Source organism: Haliaeetus leucocephalus, unplaced genomic scaffold, assembly GCF_000737465.1.
Source record: "Haliaeetus leucocephalus isolate CR32 unplaced genomic scaffold, Haliaeetus_leucocephalus-4.0 Scaffold702, whole genome shotgun sequence".
Classification (NCBI taxonomy): domain Eukaryota; kingdom Metazoa; phylum Chordata; class Aves; order Accipitriformes; family Accipitridae; genus Haliaeetus; species Haliaeetus leucocephalus.
The window spans coordinates 2,048,989-2,066,235 of NW_010973138.1; the positions used below are offsets into that span (position 1 = coordinate 2,048,989).

The window sequence follows — 17,247 nt, forward strand, 5'->3', positions numbered from 1 at the left end:
GGGAGGAGGAGGAGGCAGGTCCGGTGAGCCGGTGTGGGAACCGGCCGTCGGCGGCAGCCGGGCCGAGGGCTTCTGCCCTGGGTCTGTGGGTGCGCGCCTGCTGGAGGAAGGTGCGGTGTGTCCGTTGCGAGAGGAAAGGAAGACAGCCCCAGCCCGCAGCGCTTCGCACGCAGAGATTTTCCGCAATACGCTCGCTTTCTGCTCGCGTTCGTTCAACTTTGCATGTACTTCACTCGCCCTAGGCAGAGCGAACACGACCGCGGGAGATGTTGGAAAGGGCAGGTGGCATAAACTCAACACCCGCTCTGTTGTTACTCTGTGCTCCCCCTAACTGGTACGGAAATTGTCCCCCTCCCCCTTCTCAATGATAAGTGATAGAACGGTGGTCATTTTTTAGAAATACAAGGCCTCGCTGTAGTTTAGCAGGTATTCTGCCAGATAGTTTCCGATTACTTTGAGTGGTAGTGTGAACAAATTAAACTCCATCGTCTGAAAAACAAAGCGTGTTGTTAAGTGCATTCTGCTTGCACACGTATATTTGCAGTAGCTGTGTGCTGGTGTTTTCAAGTTACTTATTCACACTGGTAGAAGCCCATCCTAGAACTTTAATGGAAAACTGAAGAAAGAAGGAAGGGAAACTACTTTTACTTTGATGGCCATTAAATTCACATACAGATTTTTAGGGGTTGGGTTTATTTTTTAATTCTTCTTACCTATTTTTTTAAAATCCATTTGCAAGATCAAAATTACCTTACGCTGGAGCCTGATTTCTTTCTTCAGTGGTTTATAAGGGGAAAGTATGCTTTTACACCAGGTCTTACATTTTGGGTAGCTTATGGCTCAAGTGGTTCCCTGACACGTCATGCTCTGCAAGCAGATACCCGTGGCGCTGTAGCCCCTCAGTGTCTTCATTTGTGTTCCCTTGAGTTTCAGAAGTGTTCGGTGGCCCGTGCTGCAGGTGGAGTTTGTGTGCTTAGCTGTGTGCTCTACTCTCGGGCACAAAGTCACTCAGTTAATTATACAAGCAGAAAATTCTGGTTTTCTGGCCTTTTACTGCCATCGCAATTAGGCCTTGTACCTGTGGTCTAATTGCTTCTGTGTAGCTTTTCACCTGATGATTCACTGCTTAATGATTGCTCTCTGCTTTATGTAGAAATATCTGGAGTTCCCAGAAGCTTTTATTATCTCTGCAAGACAAGAACATAATTAAGTGCAGTGGGATGAGTGACTTAATGGAGTACTTTTCTGATACAAACGCTTGAAAAGAAAAAAAAATCAGACGTGACCCAGAGCAACAGCACATGAGGGTAAAAAACTCCAAAGTCTGTCTTCAGTGCCATCATGTGAGCTAGTGTGGCACTTTGTGACTCCGTTTACCAGCTGGAGCGGATGGCATTATGTCATTTGTTTCAAAAGCTCTTGGCAAATACAGTTGAGATATGTGATGGGTTTTGAAGCCTGTGGGTGAGAAGTAGTACGTGTCTGCAAAGCAGGATTATTAAACCCATTTTGGGGCAGTTCTTCCTTTCTTACACTTTCTGTAAAGTAGGAAGGGGGAAGAAAAGACCACCCAGGAATTTGTAACAAGGTGCAGACACTAATGCAAGGCAATCCTCTTTTTGCACCTGTGTGTTGAGGTGTGAGTTTATTTGATATGCAGTACATTACCCGTTCCTGTTTATTTCAGAGCATAGCAGGTCATTGTGCTGAGCATAGGAAAGATGGATGGCGAATCAGAAATTTTGCTATGTGGAAAATGAAAGCACTTGCTGCAAAAATGGAAATTGCGCTAATGCAGGTAATAACTGAGATGTCGTGTCCTTATCAGCTACGTGAGATACGTTTGAGGGACCTTTACGCTTTCTCCACATCACCTTGAACAACATGTAGACTACTATGATTTCTCCGCCCCTTTGTCGGTATTCTCATCTGACAGCCCCTAGAACAAGACTGACATTGATGCTTCTGTAATGCTGCATGTCATCAGTCTGCTGTTTGTGAAGAATGCGACACAGGAAAGTCCTAGAAGGCGGATGCCTTTGATGAGCAGGTTGCACAGCAGTATTGCTGTTCTTGCTACACTGTGTCCCCTGCGTATCTGAAACGTTGACCAAGAAGAGTATTTGTGAATTCAGCCGTATTTAGGATTAAAGTCTTGTCAGGACACAAACTATCTAAAAATAACTGGACGTACACCTCTTGAAAGAGTGCAGAGCATCCACAAAACATCTTGGTTAAAAAGCAAAACAAACCATTTTTGATATCAACCTATGATGCACTTTCTGTGCCTTGTTTTGCACCGTTATACTCTGGGTTTCCCTAAACACCTGTTGCACTGTTTACAGTGCTTTCAGGAAAAGAGCTTTTGGGCAATTCCTTGAATTGCTGCTCGTGCTCAGCATTGGGCTTTTGTATAAATGTTTAAGTGTTTTATGATACGAGTTTAGTCCCCAAAAGCCGTAGCCAAGAAAGGCCTAGCTTGTGCCACAGATGGGCAGCGCTGGCCCCTTACTGGGGCAGTAGGTGTTAGGAGGGATCGTGCTGTTGACATTAGGTGGAGTTGGGGAGGGCAGTGCTTGGGATGGGCCATGTGGGAATGCCAGGGTGCCCAGGCTGTGTGATCAAAATCCCCCTTAGGCTGTTGCCCAGATAACTGAGCAGCAGGATCCCTCCTGCCATGACCACGAGCCACAGCGACCGGGTGTCCCTTTGTATTCCCATCAGTTGATATGCTGCCTTTCCACCCAGCGCATCTCCGTGTGGCGGTGGACTGTCCTTTGCTAATTGGGAGTAGCCTACAATTGGTGAAGGAACCTGTTTGCTGCTTGGAGCGGAGGCTTGGAGCGGGGCGGAGGGAGCACGGGTGCAGCTGGCAGCTGCAGATCAGACATTGCTCCCTGGCACGCTCAGGTGCCATCGTGGCACTAGCAGCAGACTTGGCACAAGTGTGGAGTTCTTCCTGAAACAGTGAGAGGGGTTGCATGGGACAGGGACTTCACTTGTGCTGAGAAGTCATTAGAGCCAGTACCTGCGCAGAAGTAGCTGCTGCTCCGGGCTCCAGCCTGAGGCATATTTCCATGGCCCAGCTAGGCAAAGCATATGAAGAAGCATCAGTGTTCAAGAGTAAACTCATAACGGGGGGACCTGATCCTGAGAAACGGCTGCGCTTGTGCGTATCTTTGGCTTGGCTTTTGTTGTTGTAGTAGCAAATGCTTTATCTTTTTGTGAACAGGGCTCTGCTAGCTTGGTGTGTCTTTGGTCATGTTTCCTCTCCTCCTGTCCTCTTCCCTCTCACGAGTTCAGTCTCTTACTCCTTCCTCTTCTCTTGACCGATGTGCTTGCTGTTTCTGCAGCCTTATTCTCTCTTAGATTTGGGTCATGATCTTTGTGTTGCTTTGCCTCTCGCTGGGGTATTGGGAAAATTGGTTATTTGAAGAGGAGAGCCTTTTCATGGTTAGAAAAGGGAAAACTATCTTCTAGATCCTGCTTGTATCGCGATCTTAGCCATACATAATCACACTATTTGCCAACCATAATTTAGATTGTCTAGACATCATTGAGGAGCAATAGATAGTGTTATTCAAGTTGTTAATACATACTGCCAAAACTGATTTATAAAAGTGAATATAGATTACCCTTATTTTACGGATGAAAGCAAATTGGTGAGTTACCGTTTCATGGAAGGTCAGTGACAAAGACAGGAATTGTTTTCCCAAGTTTTCTAGTGCTCGTTACTACAGTATACCTTTGCCTTTGAAACAAATCTGTGATCATATCTGCAGTTTCTAGGTTCTTAAGATTATTATGTTTATTAAATAAGTAATCCGTCCTTCAGAGATAATTTGTTAAGCTACTGTTCGCTAAAATGTTGCACTGAACCAGATGGGCCTTGTTTCTGCAGTGGTTGTTGCTGGCCTGGATTAGTCCTCTGGCCCTGCTTGTTCTGAGGCTCCACAGGAGCTTATTGCAGGGGACACACAGGAATGGCTGGAGGTTGGCAAGAGGAGGGATAGGGAACAGCATGAGACAGCATTGCCTCAGAGAGAAATGCCTGTGAATGTACACACATTTCAGCTTCTTGGTAGTGATTTCAGCAACACATGTGATGATACGGCAGTCCCTGGGGTTTTTTTAGCAACTTTAATTTCTTTAATTTTCCATTGATACTCCTGCAAGGGCAGTAATGTGTTTGGGTGTGCTCTGGGTTAGTCAGCTTCATTACTCCATAAAGGGATGTTTCAATAATATGAAAAGTAAAAGTCATTCAGAACTAACTTCATCTTTTGTATTTTGGCAGGTTTAAAAAATGGCTGAAGATGGCAGTGATGAGACTATGTTTATCTGTAAGTATTAGAAAGGAAAATGATCTAACTCTCATGATGTGACATGTCTACTCAGAATGTTTGAAATTAAAGACTAAAACAGACTAAGTGTTTATTTAGGAAAGTGTTTATGTAAAGGAAGCTTAAACAGCCTATGGAGAAGTAGAGAGAAGGTTGCTCATTTTAAGCATACACATTCTCCTGGTTTTGTTGGCAAACACACAAAGAGACCTCTGAATGTGAGTTAGCAGAACAGCTTTTTCGTGGTTGAAGCAAGTGAGATTGAAGGCCTAACACTAGTCTAAGCCTTATGTTTACACAGCCAGCTTTAGCAGCCGGGGGTGTCTGTGGGGAACTCTGACCTCTAGCCTGAGTTGAAGATCTGCATCTCCACAGAAGGAGGACGCAGGCTCATTATTCTTCCTGGACAAGCCCAGTCTGAGATGCACCGACTGCCCTGACAGGTCTCACTCGTGACATTCACTGTGTTTTCTTGTGCGCCTGCAGCTAGGCCTGTGCTTCATGCAGCTTAGCTTTGTGGTCTGCCTTCTGTGTAACCCTGTGTGCCAGGCTGGGCTCCATGACCTGGGATTTGGACTCATGGGGTCATGGTGCATGAAGAGAGGCTGCAGCGGTGGTGTGCCCAGGCAGTGTGGTGGGTAGTGTCCCAGGCTTGATGGAACTTGGCTAGTAGGCTGCTTTCCCGGTGGCATACCAGCCCTGCAGCCTCTCCTTTGTCAACAGCGCGGGACATGCAGGATCTGGTGTTAGAGTGGAGAAAAGTTAAGAGATGCGGAGTCTGCTCACCTACTTGTACGAGCAGAGGGGGCCCAGATATTGTGGATCCAATCTGGGAAGAGCAGAATGGAGCGTATGTCTTTGGATGTCTATGGATCCACAGTCTTTTACCTCTGATGGCTCCACAGCTGCATGTTAACCTTGTGGCAACTCTATTGGAAAGTTCCACTTTTCCCTCCACCACAGATTCATCGGGGTTCCTTCAAAAATAGTGTTGACTCAATAGGCATTTGTATTGAGTTGCAGATACCAGTAGTGAAGTTACCTTATCTTCCCTTTAATAGAAAGACCCTGGTGGATAGCAACAGGGATGGGGATGTGATACCATTCCCTAATTGCAGAGGTAGAAGGTGTCACACAACACGATTTTCCCACTTCCAGTGGAAGCTGGGTTCATTGAATTCCTTGAGCTTTCTTGTGCTTTCTGTAAGTTTTTCCCATGGGATATGGGGACTACTTATGTTCTGAAAAAGTGAGTTGTTAAAAATGATACTGTGCACTCCCATAGTTAACATCATTGAATACATATTTCGTAGACATAAGAGAGTTTTGGAATACTTTTAACAGAAGTGTGTGAATATACTACACCCAGGGTATCTTACCATTTATCCCATGCTTAGTTTTGTATTTCTCCTGTGGCTGTAATCTCTTGAAAGTGTCACATATGGTGAGTGTAACAGCCTTGGGGAATGTCTGCTGTAAGGTATCCCATAGATTTTGAGAGACATGCTCCACAATGTCAGTTTCATATTCCCCCGACTTTGATCATTCATCTGCAAAGGAGTGAGAGAAATGTGTAGCTTATTCCTGCATGTAGTTTTGGACAGTGCTGTCTGCACTTTGTTGAACCTGTGCAGTGGCTATCTTTGCAGAAGTGAGGGGGGCCTAGGTGCAGTTGAAAGATAAGGGGAGTGACAAAGTGCTTCACTTCCTTTGCCAGCAAAGCTTGTTTAAGAAGCTGTCGCTCCGGCTATTCCTTCCTGTCCCCGTTGGTTATGACAACCCTTTGTGGATGATAATCCAGTTTTTTTCAGCAGTCTGGTTTACGCATTCCTCTGTGGCTCCTCCACCCTCTCTGGTTTTGGAAATTTGTATTTAGCCCAGGTTATTTCAGTAATATTAAGTGCAACGTGAGCTACAGGCACACCTAAGGGGCGGGGGGGGTGGTACGGTAAACAGCGCAGGACAGGGTAGGCCATTTGGCAGTAGGCTTAGTTTTGATGCTGGTGCTATGTGGATAGCACTTGCCTGCAGATCCTTTCCTCCGATACATCTCTCTGTTGCTGTACAGCAAACTGGACTGGAGATTCATTCAGCTGAAAAGTAAACTGCTGGGAAAGGCTGGTTGTTTCATTCCTTGGTTCACCAGAAGGCAGCACGAACACAAACAGCTGTATGAGAAGCAGCGGCCAGGCTTGGGGGTTGCATGAGCTGGTACTGCTGTTTGTGAAATGTACGTGGATTTTCACTGCTAAGCTGTTTTTGTTGCCAGAAGAAGAAACAATGTGGAGCTGTGCGTTGTAGTTTGGGATCCCTTTTCTACGTCTTAGAAGAAATCCTTTTGTTAGTTCACTGGGACAAACCACTGGGAGGGAGGAATTTCCAGTTAGGAGTATAGAGTAGCTTTACCAGAGGGGACATACCCTGGAATGACATGGCTTTTGTCTTGTTCTCTTCCCAAACAAGGTGTAACCACCCTCTCACTTTGCATCCTTACTGGGGTTACCTGATTTGCCCTTGTGAGCATGGAGCTCAGGTGGAAATCGCACTATAGGAATATAAGCCCTGTGCAATGACCTCTTCTTAAGCTGTGTCAGCAGCTGACCAGGCAGAGCAGTTTGACAGCTATTTTTCACAGTGAGGCAATGTATATGCATTTGAAATCCTGTTAAGTTGGCTTATTTCAGAAAGCCTCAAATTATCCTGGTCTGAAAATTGTTTCTTAGGAACCATTCAGTTCTGGGTAATTTACAGCCACTTAAACTAAAAGTTAATTTAGGTAAGCTGACAGTGAATTAAGAAGTGGCCAAAGTGTATTGTGCAGCCAGCTGACTTGTTTGGAAAGGCACCAGAAGGTATCTTTCCCTGCGCTGTGGGTGAAGAATGTGAGCGGGCCAGGCATGGTACCGGGCAGTGCTGGGCTCCCACAGCATGCTCCTGCCCTGCTGAGGCCCTCTGCCAGCTCTCCTACTGGTGCTGGGTTTATGCCTCCTGCCGCTAAAAAGACCATGCTACCCAAGCCGTTTCTAAAAGCTTGGGTTCTGGTGAAGATAGTAATGTGGTTTTCTTTAGCTGCTAGATGTTACGGCACTTTATCTGAAGACTAATGCCATCATTAAGCAGAATATTTACTGTAGATGTAAGGCGATTATTTTCCTTTGAGAGAGAATTTAAACAATTGTCTTCTGATAGTACTGATCACGGTCTGTATTACCTCACCTACACAGGCGCCAGCTATCAACTTGTTCAATTATACATGTTCTTTTAAGTAATATAAACAAACATCTCTCTATATATGTATGTATTTTGCCTGGTGCTAGATTTTGTATTTGGTTCTTGAAAGAAGGCAGCTGTCTTACGAAAGTGTTTTCCATCAACCTTTCTGTATACTGTCTGTTTCCTTGCAGGGTGTGAGGACTGTGGACAGTACCATGATTCAGAGTGTCCTGAACTGGGCCCCGTGGTGACAGTCAAAGACTCCTTTGTATTGAGCAGGGCAAGGTAAGGAACGTTTGTGTTAGTTCTGACTAATCCAACACCCATGTTAGTTCTTTAAAGCATATTTGCTGTTTAGGGGGTGTCACACTGACAGCTGAAAAGTGAAGTCCCAATCTGTGGAAGGCACATGGCCTTGATTAAATAGAAAAATTGGTACATGCACCTAAGTGCTTTTCTGAATTGAAGCCAAAAAATAACTTGCTGCTCATCAGGACTTGGCTTCTTTGCTGAGGTTTCTGGCAAAAAGTCAGATAGTGCCAGATGGGGTGATAACTTCTGTCTTGGTCAAGTACCTGCAGCTTTTTCCCCTCCTCAGATGTACCATATTCGTTTCAGAGAAGTGTGTGAGGATTTCTCATTCGTATGAATGGTTGTGTCCTCCTGCTTGGTGTAACCTCTGTAGTTCCTCCATTGAGAAGCGAAAGAAGTTGTTCTCATTATTGTGAGTCTTTACGAATGCTTAGGGGTAATGCTTCTGTCAGAAAATCTGTGACAGCACAGCAGAAACATTCACGCTTGCCAAAAGAAACAAATAGACTAAATCTAGTTAGGAGAAAACAACACTGAGTAGTGATTTTTACAGAGAAAGGCAATCAGGCATCGTCAGCAAAATTCGTATTAAGGTGTAAAATGTAAGGCTAAGGAAAAGAAACAACTATTGTGAAGATGCAGTACAAATCCAAAAAGGGAAGAGAGCTCAAATGGCTTCATGTATTATAAAATGTGCTTAGGGCTTCCATATTTCTTTGTGGGAAGTCATGGACAGAAAACTCGGGCACGTGGGCAGCAAGTCTGACACATGCTGGATACGTAGGCCATACTGTGTATTCCTGGGATCAGTACAATACTGAATGTACTGGGTCTGGCACCTGGGTGCCATGACCCCTCTCTGCCAGGGAAGGATGCTCTTGGTGTCCCGCAGTGTAAACTGGCTGCAGGAGCCATAGTCGTTTTTCTGGGCCTTCCCAGAAAAGGAAGCTCCCTGCAGCGCCTGCCAGGCACCGCCTTCCTGTGCCTGGAAATCTGCCATGGATCATCTTCTGCAGCAAGTGTTAATGGGGACTACTGTCTTCACAGCCCTGACACTAGAGGTGCTTCATTCTTGGGGGTATTTCAAAATGCCCATAGGCTGGTCATGGAGGTGCTTTTCTTATACACAGATACTGGGCAGTGCAGTAAGTTTCTAGCCCATACTAAGCAGATTCAGTGAAAAGTTAAACTATTATTTCTTACCTTTTATCTTTTTTTTCTTTTTTTGCCTTGCAATTTAATGCTTATATTGATTTGTATGGTGGAAAGTTACCATACTGTCTAGATGTTCCTACTATGAACATTTGCAAATATGGCGCATGTACCGGGTTTCAGCCTTCTTTTGACATGCAGATGCTGTTTTCCCTAGTGGAAGTGTGGGCTGCTGGGTAGTGGATTTGAAAGCAGAGTTTTAAAATGGCTGTGTTACAGAAAAATGTATTTATTTTCCTGAAGAGTTTACAGCTGAAAACAGGCAAGATAAGAAAGGGAAAGAAGAAATATAGTTGCAGCCTTTGTTTTACATCTAGGGAACAGTAGCTGAGAGAGTAAGTTGTCTGAGATTGAGGGCAAGTTTAACCACAAACTGGATATGAATCTGTCAAAAACCAGTCTAGCTGCTTAACCACATGATCATTGTTTCGTCTGTCCTACTGCAAAGGTAAAATGGATGCTTTATGGTGAGAAAAGAAGTGTTAAACATCTGAACTTCACTGTCTCCAAGATAGCATATTCTGTTATTAAAACTGAAAGCATTTTTTCAATTCATTTGTTTATCACTGTGATTGCAATCTTTTGTATTTCTCTTCGTCTAGACAGGGAAGTGGATCTGCCAGGGTCAACTTCTATAGAGTAGTCAGTAGCCTGTCTGATTATTTTTAGCTTTTCATCCATTAGCACAGACCTGAAAAAACAGGGTTACATTTGGTGTCTGTAGAACCAATATGGTGGTTCCAGTCATTTGGAAGATGTTCTTTGTGTATTGTATGTAGTAACAATATTTACTACGTGTAGTTCTTCTCAGAAGCTTGTTTGGTGAATGAGAGAGGCTGGGAGCACAGAAGCACTTGTGATCAATGTATCAATGTTTGCAATAAGGGAGTTAGAAGACAGAAGGGAAACTTCCAGGGCTTTCATCTTAAGGGCTATGATCTGCGTAAGTATATAAGGTGTTAATTTGGGGAGGGATATAGGTTGTTTTTTAAAATAAGCATGATCATAACCAGAGATCTGTAGAGCCATCGGATAATTCATTTTGGAAGAGGTCTCAGAATATTCCAGTCAGAACTAACATCCAGGCTGAACTGCTTATTTTCCATTTTTATGCATATTGTCTCTTCTGCTCTTGCCATGAGCCCCTGGGAAGAGCCTGACTCCTCTGTCTCAGTGATGTCCCTGTAGGTGTGCACAGGTGGCTGTTTGGGCCCCCACAGCCATCTCTTCCCCAGGCTGATCAAGCTCTGCTTCCCCAGCCTCTCCTCACAAGGTAACTGCTCTAGCCCTTGACTGTCCTGGTGGTACTCCCCCGAGCTCACTCCAGTTTGTCAATGTCTTTCCCATATTGGAAGCCCAAACCAGGAGGCAATAGATAGCTAGGATGTAGCAAGTGCAGAGCAGAGGGGGACAACCGCTTGCCTCAATCTGTTAGCTGCTTCTATTCATACCATTCAGGATGCATTTGGTCCCCTTTGCTGCTGGGACATGCTATGGCCTCATGTCCAGCTTGCTGCCCACCACCACCCCCAGGGTCTTTCTCCCTGGTGATGGTACTGGCTGGGGTTCTTCCTTCCCAGGTGCAGGACTTTGCATTTGTCATTGGAATTTCATGTGATTCCTGTCGATGTATCTGTCCAGGCTATCCAGGTCCCCCTGGATAGCAATCCTGCCCTCAGATATATGGACTGTGTCCCCCAGCTGGTATGATCTGCAAACTGGATGAGAATGCACTCCATTGCCCCTTCTAGGTCGTTGATAAAGGTGTTAAACAGTACAGGTCCCAGCACAGACCTCTGTGGTATCCCAGTTGTTGTGGCCTCCAAGTAAAGAACCATTTATCATGACCCTCTAAGCCTGACCACTGTCATGTCCCAATTTCTCAGGACAACAACTCAGGTTTGCTGATTCCCAGGTCAGGATTAAGGTGAAATGACACCAGGGATCCTTTAACTCCAAAAACTCAACTTTAATTCGCTCACAACAAGAATTGGCATGCTCACCACAAAAATTGGTATGCTCACAACAAAAATTGGCATGAAACTACGTCAGTAAACTGTGTAACGTGTACTAACGCTACATCACCAAACATATACTACAGGCCTTGCTTATTTTTGGATCAGTTCAGGGAAGACAATAAGGAGGCCCCTCCCATTGAGTCATGAGGTTCAGAGCAGACCCCCTTGCTTTCTAGACTCCTCAGTGAGGAGTCCAGGGCAGCTGGATTAACTCCTAGTCCCAGACTTTGTCAACGGTTTATGTCTAAAGGGATAAGGTGTAGGGATTACAGAAAAGGAAAAAGAAAGAGGAGAGAAACAAGACAGAGAAGAGAAAGATTTCACTGGTCCTGGGTCCAGCGTTGGTTCAGTCAGCCAAGGGGTCCAGCTCTGGTGGGCGCACGCCCGGGGGTGCTTCAGTTTGTATCCTTTTATCATCCTTGCCCCTCCTTCGGGCAGGCACTCGAACTCATTAGGCTAATTAGGTGTCCTGAGCAGTTTGTGAGCCTTTGGGAAATAGGTCTGTGGGCTTGGGGGTCGTTTGGGGAGTAACTTCCCCTTCCCTGCAGACGGGATCTTTCGCCATACATGGTGAGCTGCCCTGCTCAGCGTATCCAAAACAGCACATCAGAACAGGGAGCTGTGCACCCTCCTTGCAGGGCACGATGCCCTCCCCCACCTGTTGCTGATGGGTGCTGATCTGCTTCTTTTCACCTGGGATTCCTTGCTATGCAGGGTTCCTTGTTATGCAGAGTTCGTCCTTAAGCAGAACTTGCCCCACTACAGTGTTGAGACATTAACTCTTTCAGTCTCTCATAACCACCCAACAAGTTATTTACTCTAGTAGTTGTGTACCTGCCCAGACCATAACATCCCAACCTGGAGACAGAGATAGCAGTTTTGAAAGTGTTAGGAAGTCAAGGGAAATGACATCCACTGCTCTTCCCTCATCTACAAACCTGGTCATTTTATCCTGGAAGGCATACAGTTTGTCAGGCATGAGCTGCCCTTAATCAACCCATGGTGACTGTCTCCAGTCACCTTCTCCTCATGTGCCCATAAATGTCTCCCAAAAGGTCTTGTTCAGTGATTTTCCCAGGGACTGAAGTGAGGCCGACCAATCTGTGGTTCCTTGTATCATCCTTTTGGCCTTTTTTGAAGATGGGTGCAACATTTGTCTGTCTTCAGTCATCAGGGACCTCCCCTGATGCCCATGATCTTTCCAAGACAATAGAGAATAGTCTCACTATGGTATTGGACTGCACTGTCAGCACCCTCAGGTGCAGCCTGTTGGGTCCCTGGATTGAACTCTCTCCAGTAATCACTGATTTGGCCCTCCTCCACTACTGGTAGTTATTCTCCTCTGTTTATTTATATATAAATCCTCATAGAAGTTAGGGTATGTTGATCAGAAAACTTTGCTGTCACTGGAGATTGGAGAAATAGATGCTGACTTCTTTCTTCCGTGGGTTCCAACACTGCAGTGTTGTCCCATTTGTAACTGGTTTTGTTTCTCAATTCTCTCTTCAATTTTTAGATCATCTCTGCCTTCTAATTTGGAGATAAGGCAATTGGAAGATGGGACTGAAGGAGTCTTTGCTCTGACTCAGCTAGTGAAACGTACACAGTTTGGCCCATTTGAATCCAAGAGAGTTGCCAAGCTGGAAAAAGAATCAGTTTTTCCCCTGAAGGTAAGACATGGCACATGAAAAGCAATAACAAGGAGTCAGTTTTACCTGTGATGAATTTATGCTATCTAACACTATGGAGAAAAAAAGAAGTGTGCGTGGGGGTAATTTGGGACATCTTTTAGGCATACGCTATAATGGACTAGCTAAACGAGCATTCTCTGGGCAAGATACAGAAGAACCAAACTAGAGGCTCATTCTGCATGTTTGAAGTGAATATCCTTACAGGAGATAGGGCTAGGATACAGTCAGCGAAACTGCTTGTCTTTCACCTTCTGCATGTGATCATACAAGAAGGACAATGACTATGGCAGTTCATTTCAGTTGTTTTAATGAGTGTTCAATTTTATTATATTTGCTTAATGAGCGCCATATGCATTAGGTTTATGGAACATGCAGAATAAATATTTTTTTTCTATCTTGCATTTATTTTATTCTTCTCTTGACAAGTTTTGGTAGGAAAAAATGCTATGGGAAAAATTGAGTTCAGTCTTAGTTTTCAGTAATACTTAACTCAGAATTAAAGATTTAGAAACGTGACTCAGGCTGATGGGTGTTTCCCAGCGTGCTGTTTGGATTCCCCTCCATTCTCCTGTATTCAGTCATTCAATTTTTGTGAGAAACTGGTGCCTATAGCAAGAATTCTTAGGATAGAAGTTCAGTTTGTTTCCATCCTGCCCCTGGTAGTCTGTTGTCCTGGTTTCAGCTGGGTTAGAGTTAATTGTCTTCCTAGTAGCTGGTACAGTGCTATGTTTTGAGTTCAGTATGCGAAGAATGTTGATAACACTGACGTTTTCAGTTGTTGCTAAGGCGTGTTGAGTCTAAAGTCAAGGATTTTTCAGCTTCTCAAGCCCAGCCAGTGAGAAAGCTGGAGGGGCACAAGAAGTTGGCACAGGACACAGCCAGGGCAGCTGACCCAAACTGGCCAACGGGTTATTCCATACCATGTGACGTCACGTCTAGTATAGAAACTGGGGGTGGGGGGCAGGATCGCTGCTCGGGGACTAACTGGGTGTCAATTGGCAGGTGGTGAGCAATTGCACTGTGCGTCATTTATACATTCCAATCCTTTTATTATTACTGTTGTCATTTTATTAGTATTATCATTATTAGTTTCTTCTTTTCTGTTCTATTAAACTGTTCTTATCTCAACCCATGAGTTTTACTTCTTTTCCCGATTTTCTCCCCCATCCCACTGGATGGGGCAGGAGTGAGTGAGCGGCTGCGTGGTGCTTAGTTGCTGGCTGGGGTTAAACCGCAACATCTGTCTTAGACTTACTCATCTGAAGATGTGACTGGTACATGAAACATGCCTGATACAAGTGTTGAGGCTTGCTTTGTCTCTGATGTACATTGAATGGAAGCCATTGCAAAAGCAGAAAATAAAAGTTCTTAACACTGTATTATTTGTTAGGGTTTTATTATATGCATATTTTGCTTGGCAGCTGTTCCAGAAGGATGGGCCCCTGGTATATTTTGACACCTCAAATGAAGATGATTGCAACTGGATGATGATGGTGCGACCAGCCACTGAATATGAGCATCAAAACTTAACTGCCTTCCAGCATGACAATGATATTTACTTCACCACCTCCCGGGACATCCCACCAGGAACTGAGCTGCGAGTGTGGTATGCAGCTTTTTACGCCAAAAAAATGGAAAAGCCAGTGCTGAAGCAGGTCACTAGTATTGCCAATGGTATGTGTGGGGGCCTTTTTTCCTTCCTAAGGGCCCAGTGCTGATAGGGACTGATAGTCCCCTACTGTTGTAGTTGACAGTGCTGTTTATCAAATAGGCTCTGACCCTGAGTTTGTTAGCCTTTAAAGTCAGGCTAACCTGCATACATGGTTGTCCTACAAGAAGAAAGCATAGATTCTTCACCATGATGTATCTGAGTTTTTGAAAATGGATGGCCTAGGTGATGATTCAGCCTCTTCACAGTGAACAAACTGGATAAATAGTTCTTAACTAAAGAAGTGGTGGTTGCATCAGAAACATTTCTGGGTAGAAGAGCAAAAGAACCCAAGTGTCAGTGTAAGTCTAAACATATATGCAGATTTGCTAAAGAAGCCATTCTTTTTCAGTTGTAGTGAAAATGTTTTGATTTTGCTCAGAACTGTTATACAGTTCAAAAAAACTGCTTTTGTCTTATGCAGTCTTACATGGGACCCACTAGAATAAGATAAGCTCAAGAGTGAACTGCCATTCCACATGATTATGCATTGGCAAAGAAAGGCAGCAGATTTTTTAGAATTTGAATTAGAATTGCCAGAAGTCTTTTGTTCCTCTGCCCCTTTGTTTTCTTCTGCTTTTGCATTTCTACAGCTAAAAGAAATGATCCTTTAGCATTGCAAGGGCATATTCTTTCTGATCTTGAGTTTGGAGTACTCCCTGAATGGTATTACTGCTGTGCTGAGTATAATTTGGGGTGACAAATGGCTTGGGGAGAGGCCATTGCCATCAGCGTGCTTTATGGCTGATCTTGATGGTAAGCACAGTCTAAAGTGCTACAGCTGAATCAATGTGGTTAACAGGTTTCTGAATTCTAAGATGTTTCCAGCTGGTATTAACTGAGAGGTTTCATCTTTTTCCTCTTTAGTTTAACCTGTTCATGTATTTTTGTGTGCATATGGATATTTAAAAATATTGTGAGGTATGTCCTGCTTTCTCTGTTCAGCACTTTCACTATACACTCCAGAATATGAAAGGCACATTATATGAGATTCAGGCATAAGAATGTCCTAGTTAGGATTTTACATGAGAATGTTTTTGCAGGCCTGCTGTAGGGCAAAACTTTCTGACTATGGTTACTGCCCTCAGCACAGAGCAAGAGAATCAAAGGGTCTGGAAAGTAAAGAAAAGGAACTGTTTTTCCTCTTCACAGATGTGTGTTTGGTAGTGATGGAATCTGATAAAGAGGGGAATAAAATCTCTTCAAAACCTTCCTCTGCTGTCTTCCCCCATAAAAAAACGAAGAAATCCAGCATACCAGCAGCTGATCCAGCAGGTATGCAAAATTATGGTATTTTTAAGGGAGATAAAGGACAGATATAGATCTAAAGAGCTGTTAGGTGTACCACTTCTATGCATATATTATAGTTATATAACTTTCAACAAATACTAATTTAGAGAGAATTTGAAAGTCTGGATTTTTATTTTTATTTTCATGGGCATAGTACTTAAAATACATATGCAGTTCAAAAAGTGACAGAGGAGCCGATAAACCTTTAGGCAGGTGATTTTCATGAAAACCACAACTGCTTCTGACTTTGGAGGTAGTTAGTGTTGGGGCGGGGCCAATTTCAAAAGAAAATCTTCCGACTCTCTGTGCAAAGTGTAATAGTTCCAATGATCAGGTTCTAGAAGAAAACATGAGACTGTGAATGTAAGAACAGTGCTGTTTGGAAATGAAAAGAACACTGGCCATCCTTAAATTACAATAATACCAGAAGCCTATTAGAGTTCAGACTGTTCTAGATTACAGGAACTCAAATTTAGATAAACTTACAAGCAATACAGATAGTCTTGGCAAAGAACATATGGCTCAGGAAATAACCAGTGGTGTCATAGGAACTTGGTCTCCAAGGTTGACTATGAAGCAATGCCCTTCCACCCTGTAATCTCTGATAAGTAGAACAATGAAATTAAGAACCCACTTAACACAAACTGCCATGTCTAAAAGTAAACTCAGAGTACATAGTGTGGAGATCAGGATCAGAACAAAACCATTCTAGATCTGTTCTTTGAAAAGGTTACTTTGCTAAATTTTGCTTACTAATACTAAAAGTAGCCAGGAGAAGAGGAGGAGAGTTGTTGCAGATGTGTACAGAGCAATTCATCAGAAGATCCATTCATTTAACCTGGATACTGTCACAGCTAAAATGTGAACTTGACTGGGGAGTTGTCTTTCAGTTTGGCATAACTGATTTTTCCGAGTGGGGAGGGGGGGCATCTATGAATAATTTGAACAACCCCTCCTACATCCTTCATCCTACTGTCTGAAAGTCCAACTTTAATAGAAACAAAATGCTGCCTATTATACTTTGGGAACCCTAAAGTGTTCCCACTGATGTAGTGTTCTGGTATTTCCAATACAAAATATGCCTCTCTTGATTCTGACTATTTGCCTCAAGTTGTACAAAGCAGTTGCCAACTGACAGATCTGTGCTTCCAAGTAAACTGGGTTGCCCTGCAGCTGCCCTGGAAGCCTGAAGAAGTGGGAACCTAAACAGGACCTGACTTTTCCTGGCGAGCCAGTGCACAACTAGGGTTTCTAGGTTTACTGCTTGAGGCAGCTAAGGAGCAAGGGAAGTGCAGAGTCAAGGACATATTTCCAAGACAGACTTCAGTTTTTCAGATAGTGCTTTCTCAGTTTTACTTTTTCAGTTTTACTAGCCTGCAGCTTCATGAGACAGATACAATAACTTATAGGTTGCTTACCAATCTGACTTTTTTTTTTTTAAAGTTAGCAGAATCTTGGGG

The 17,247-nt window shown here is 43.9% G+C and overlaps 1 protein-coding gene across 6 annotated transcripts in view; it reads left to right on the forward strand.

The window, feature by feature from the left end:
- The window catches only part of PRDM15 (PR domain containing 15), a 39,077-nt gene that overhangs the window by 241 nt on the left and 21,589 nt on the right, over positions 1 to 17,247 (forward strand). For 4 of the 6 annotated variants that reach the window (XM_010580308.1, XM_010580305.1, XM_010580306.1 and 1 more), the window contains exons 2-7: positions 1,688 to 1,798; positions 4,298 to 4,343; positions 7,748 to 7,841; positions 12,615 to 12,768; positions 14,211 to 14,463; positions 15,650 to 15,772. In XM_010580308.1, the coding sequence (XP_010578610.1) occupies positions 4,307 to 4,343; positions 7,748 to 7,841; positions 12,615 to 12,768; positions 14,211 to 14,463; positions 15,650 to 15,772 (661 nt within the window). In that variant the 5' untranslated portion in view covers positions 1,688 to 1,798; positions 4,298 to 4,306. Of the gene's footprint in view, positions 1 to 1,687; positions 1,799 to 4,297; positions 4,344 to 7,747; positions 7,842 to 12,614; positions 12,769 to 14,210; positions 14,464 to 15,649; positions 15,773 to 17,247 lie in introns of those variants that run through there. The other 2 variants (XM_010580304.1, XM_010580309.1) reach the window with 2 other exon arrangements.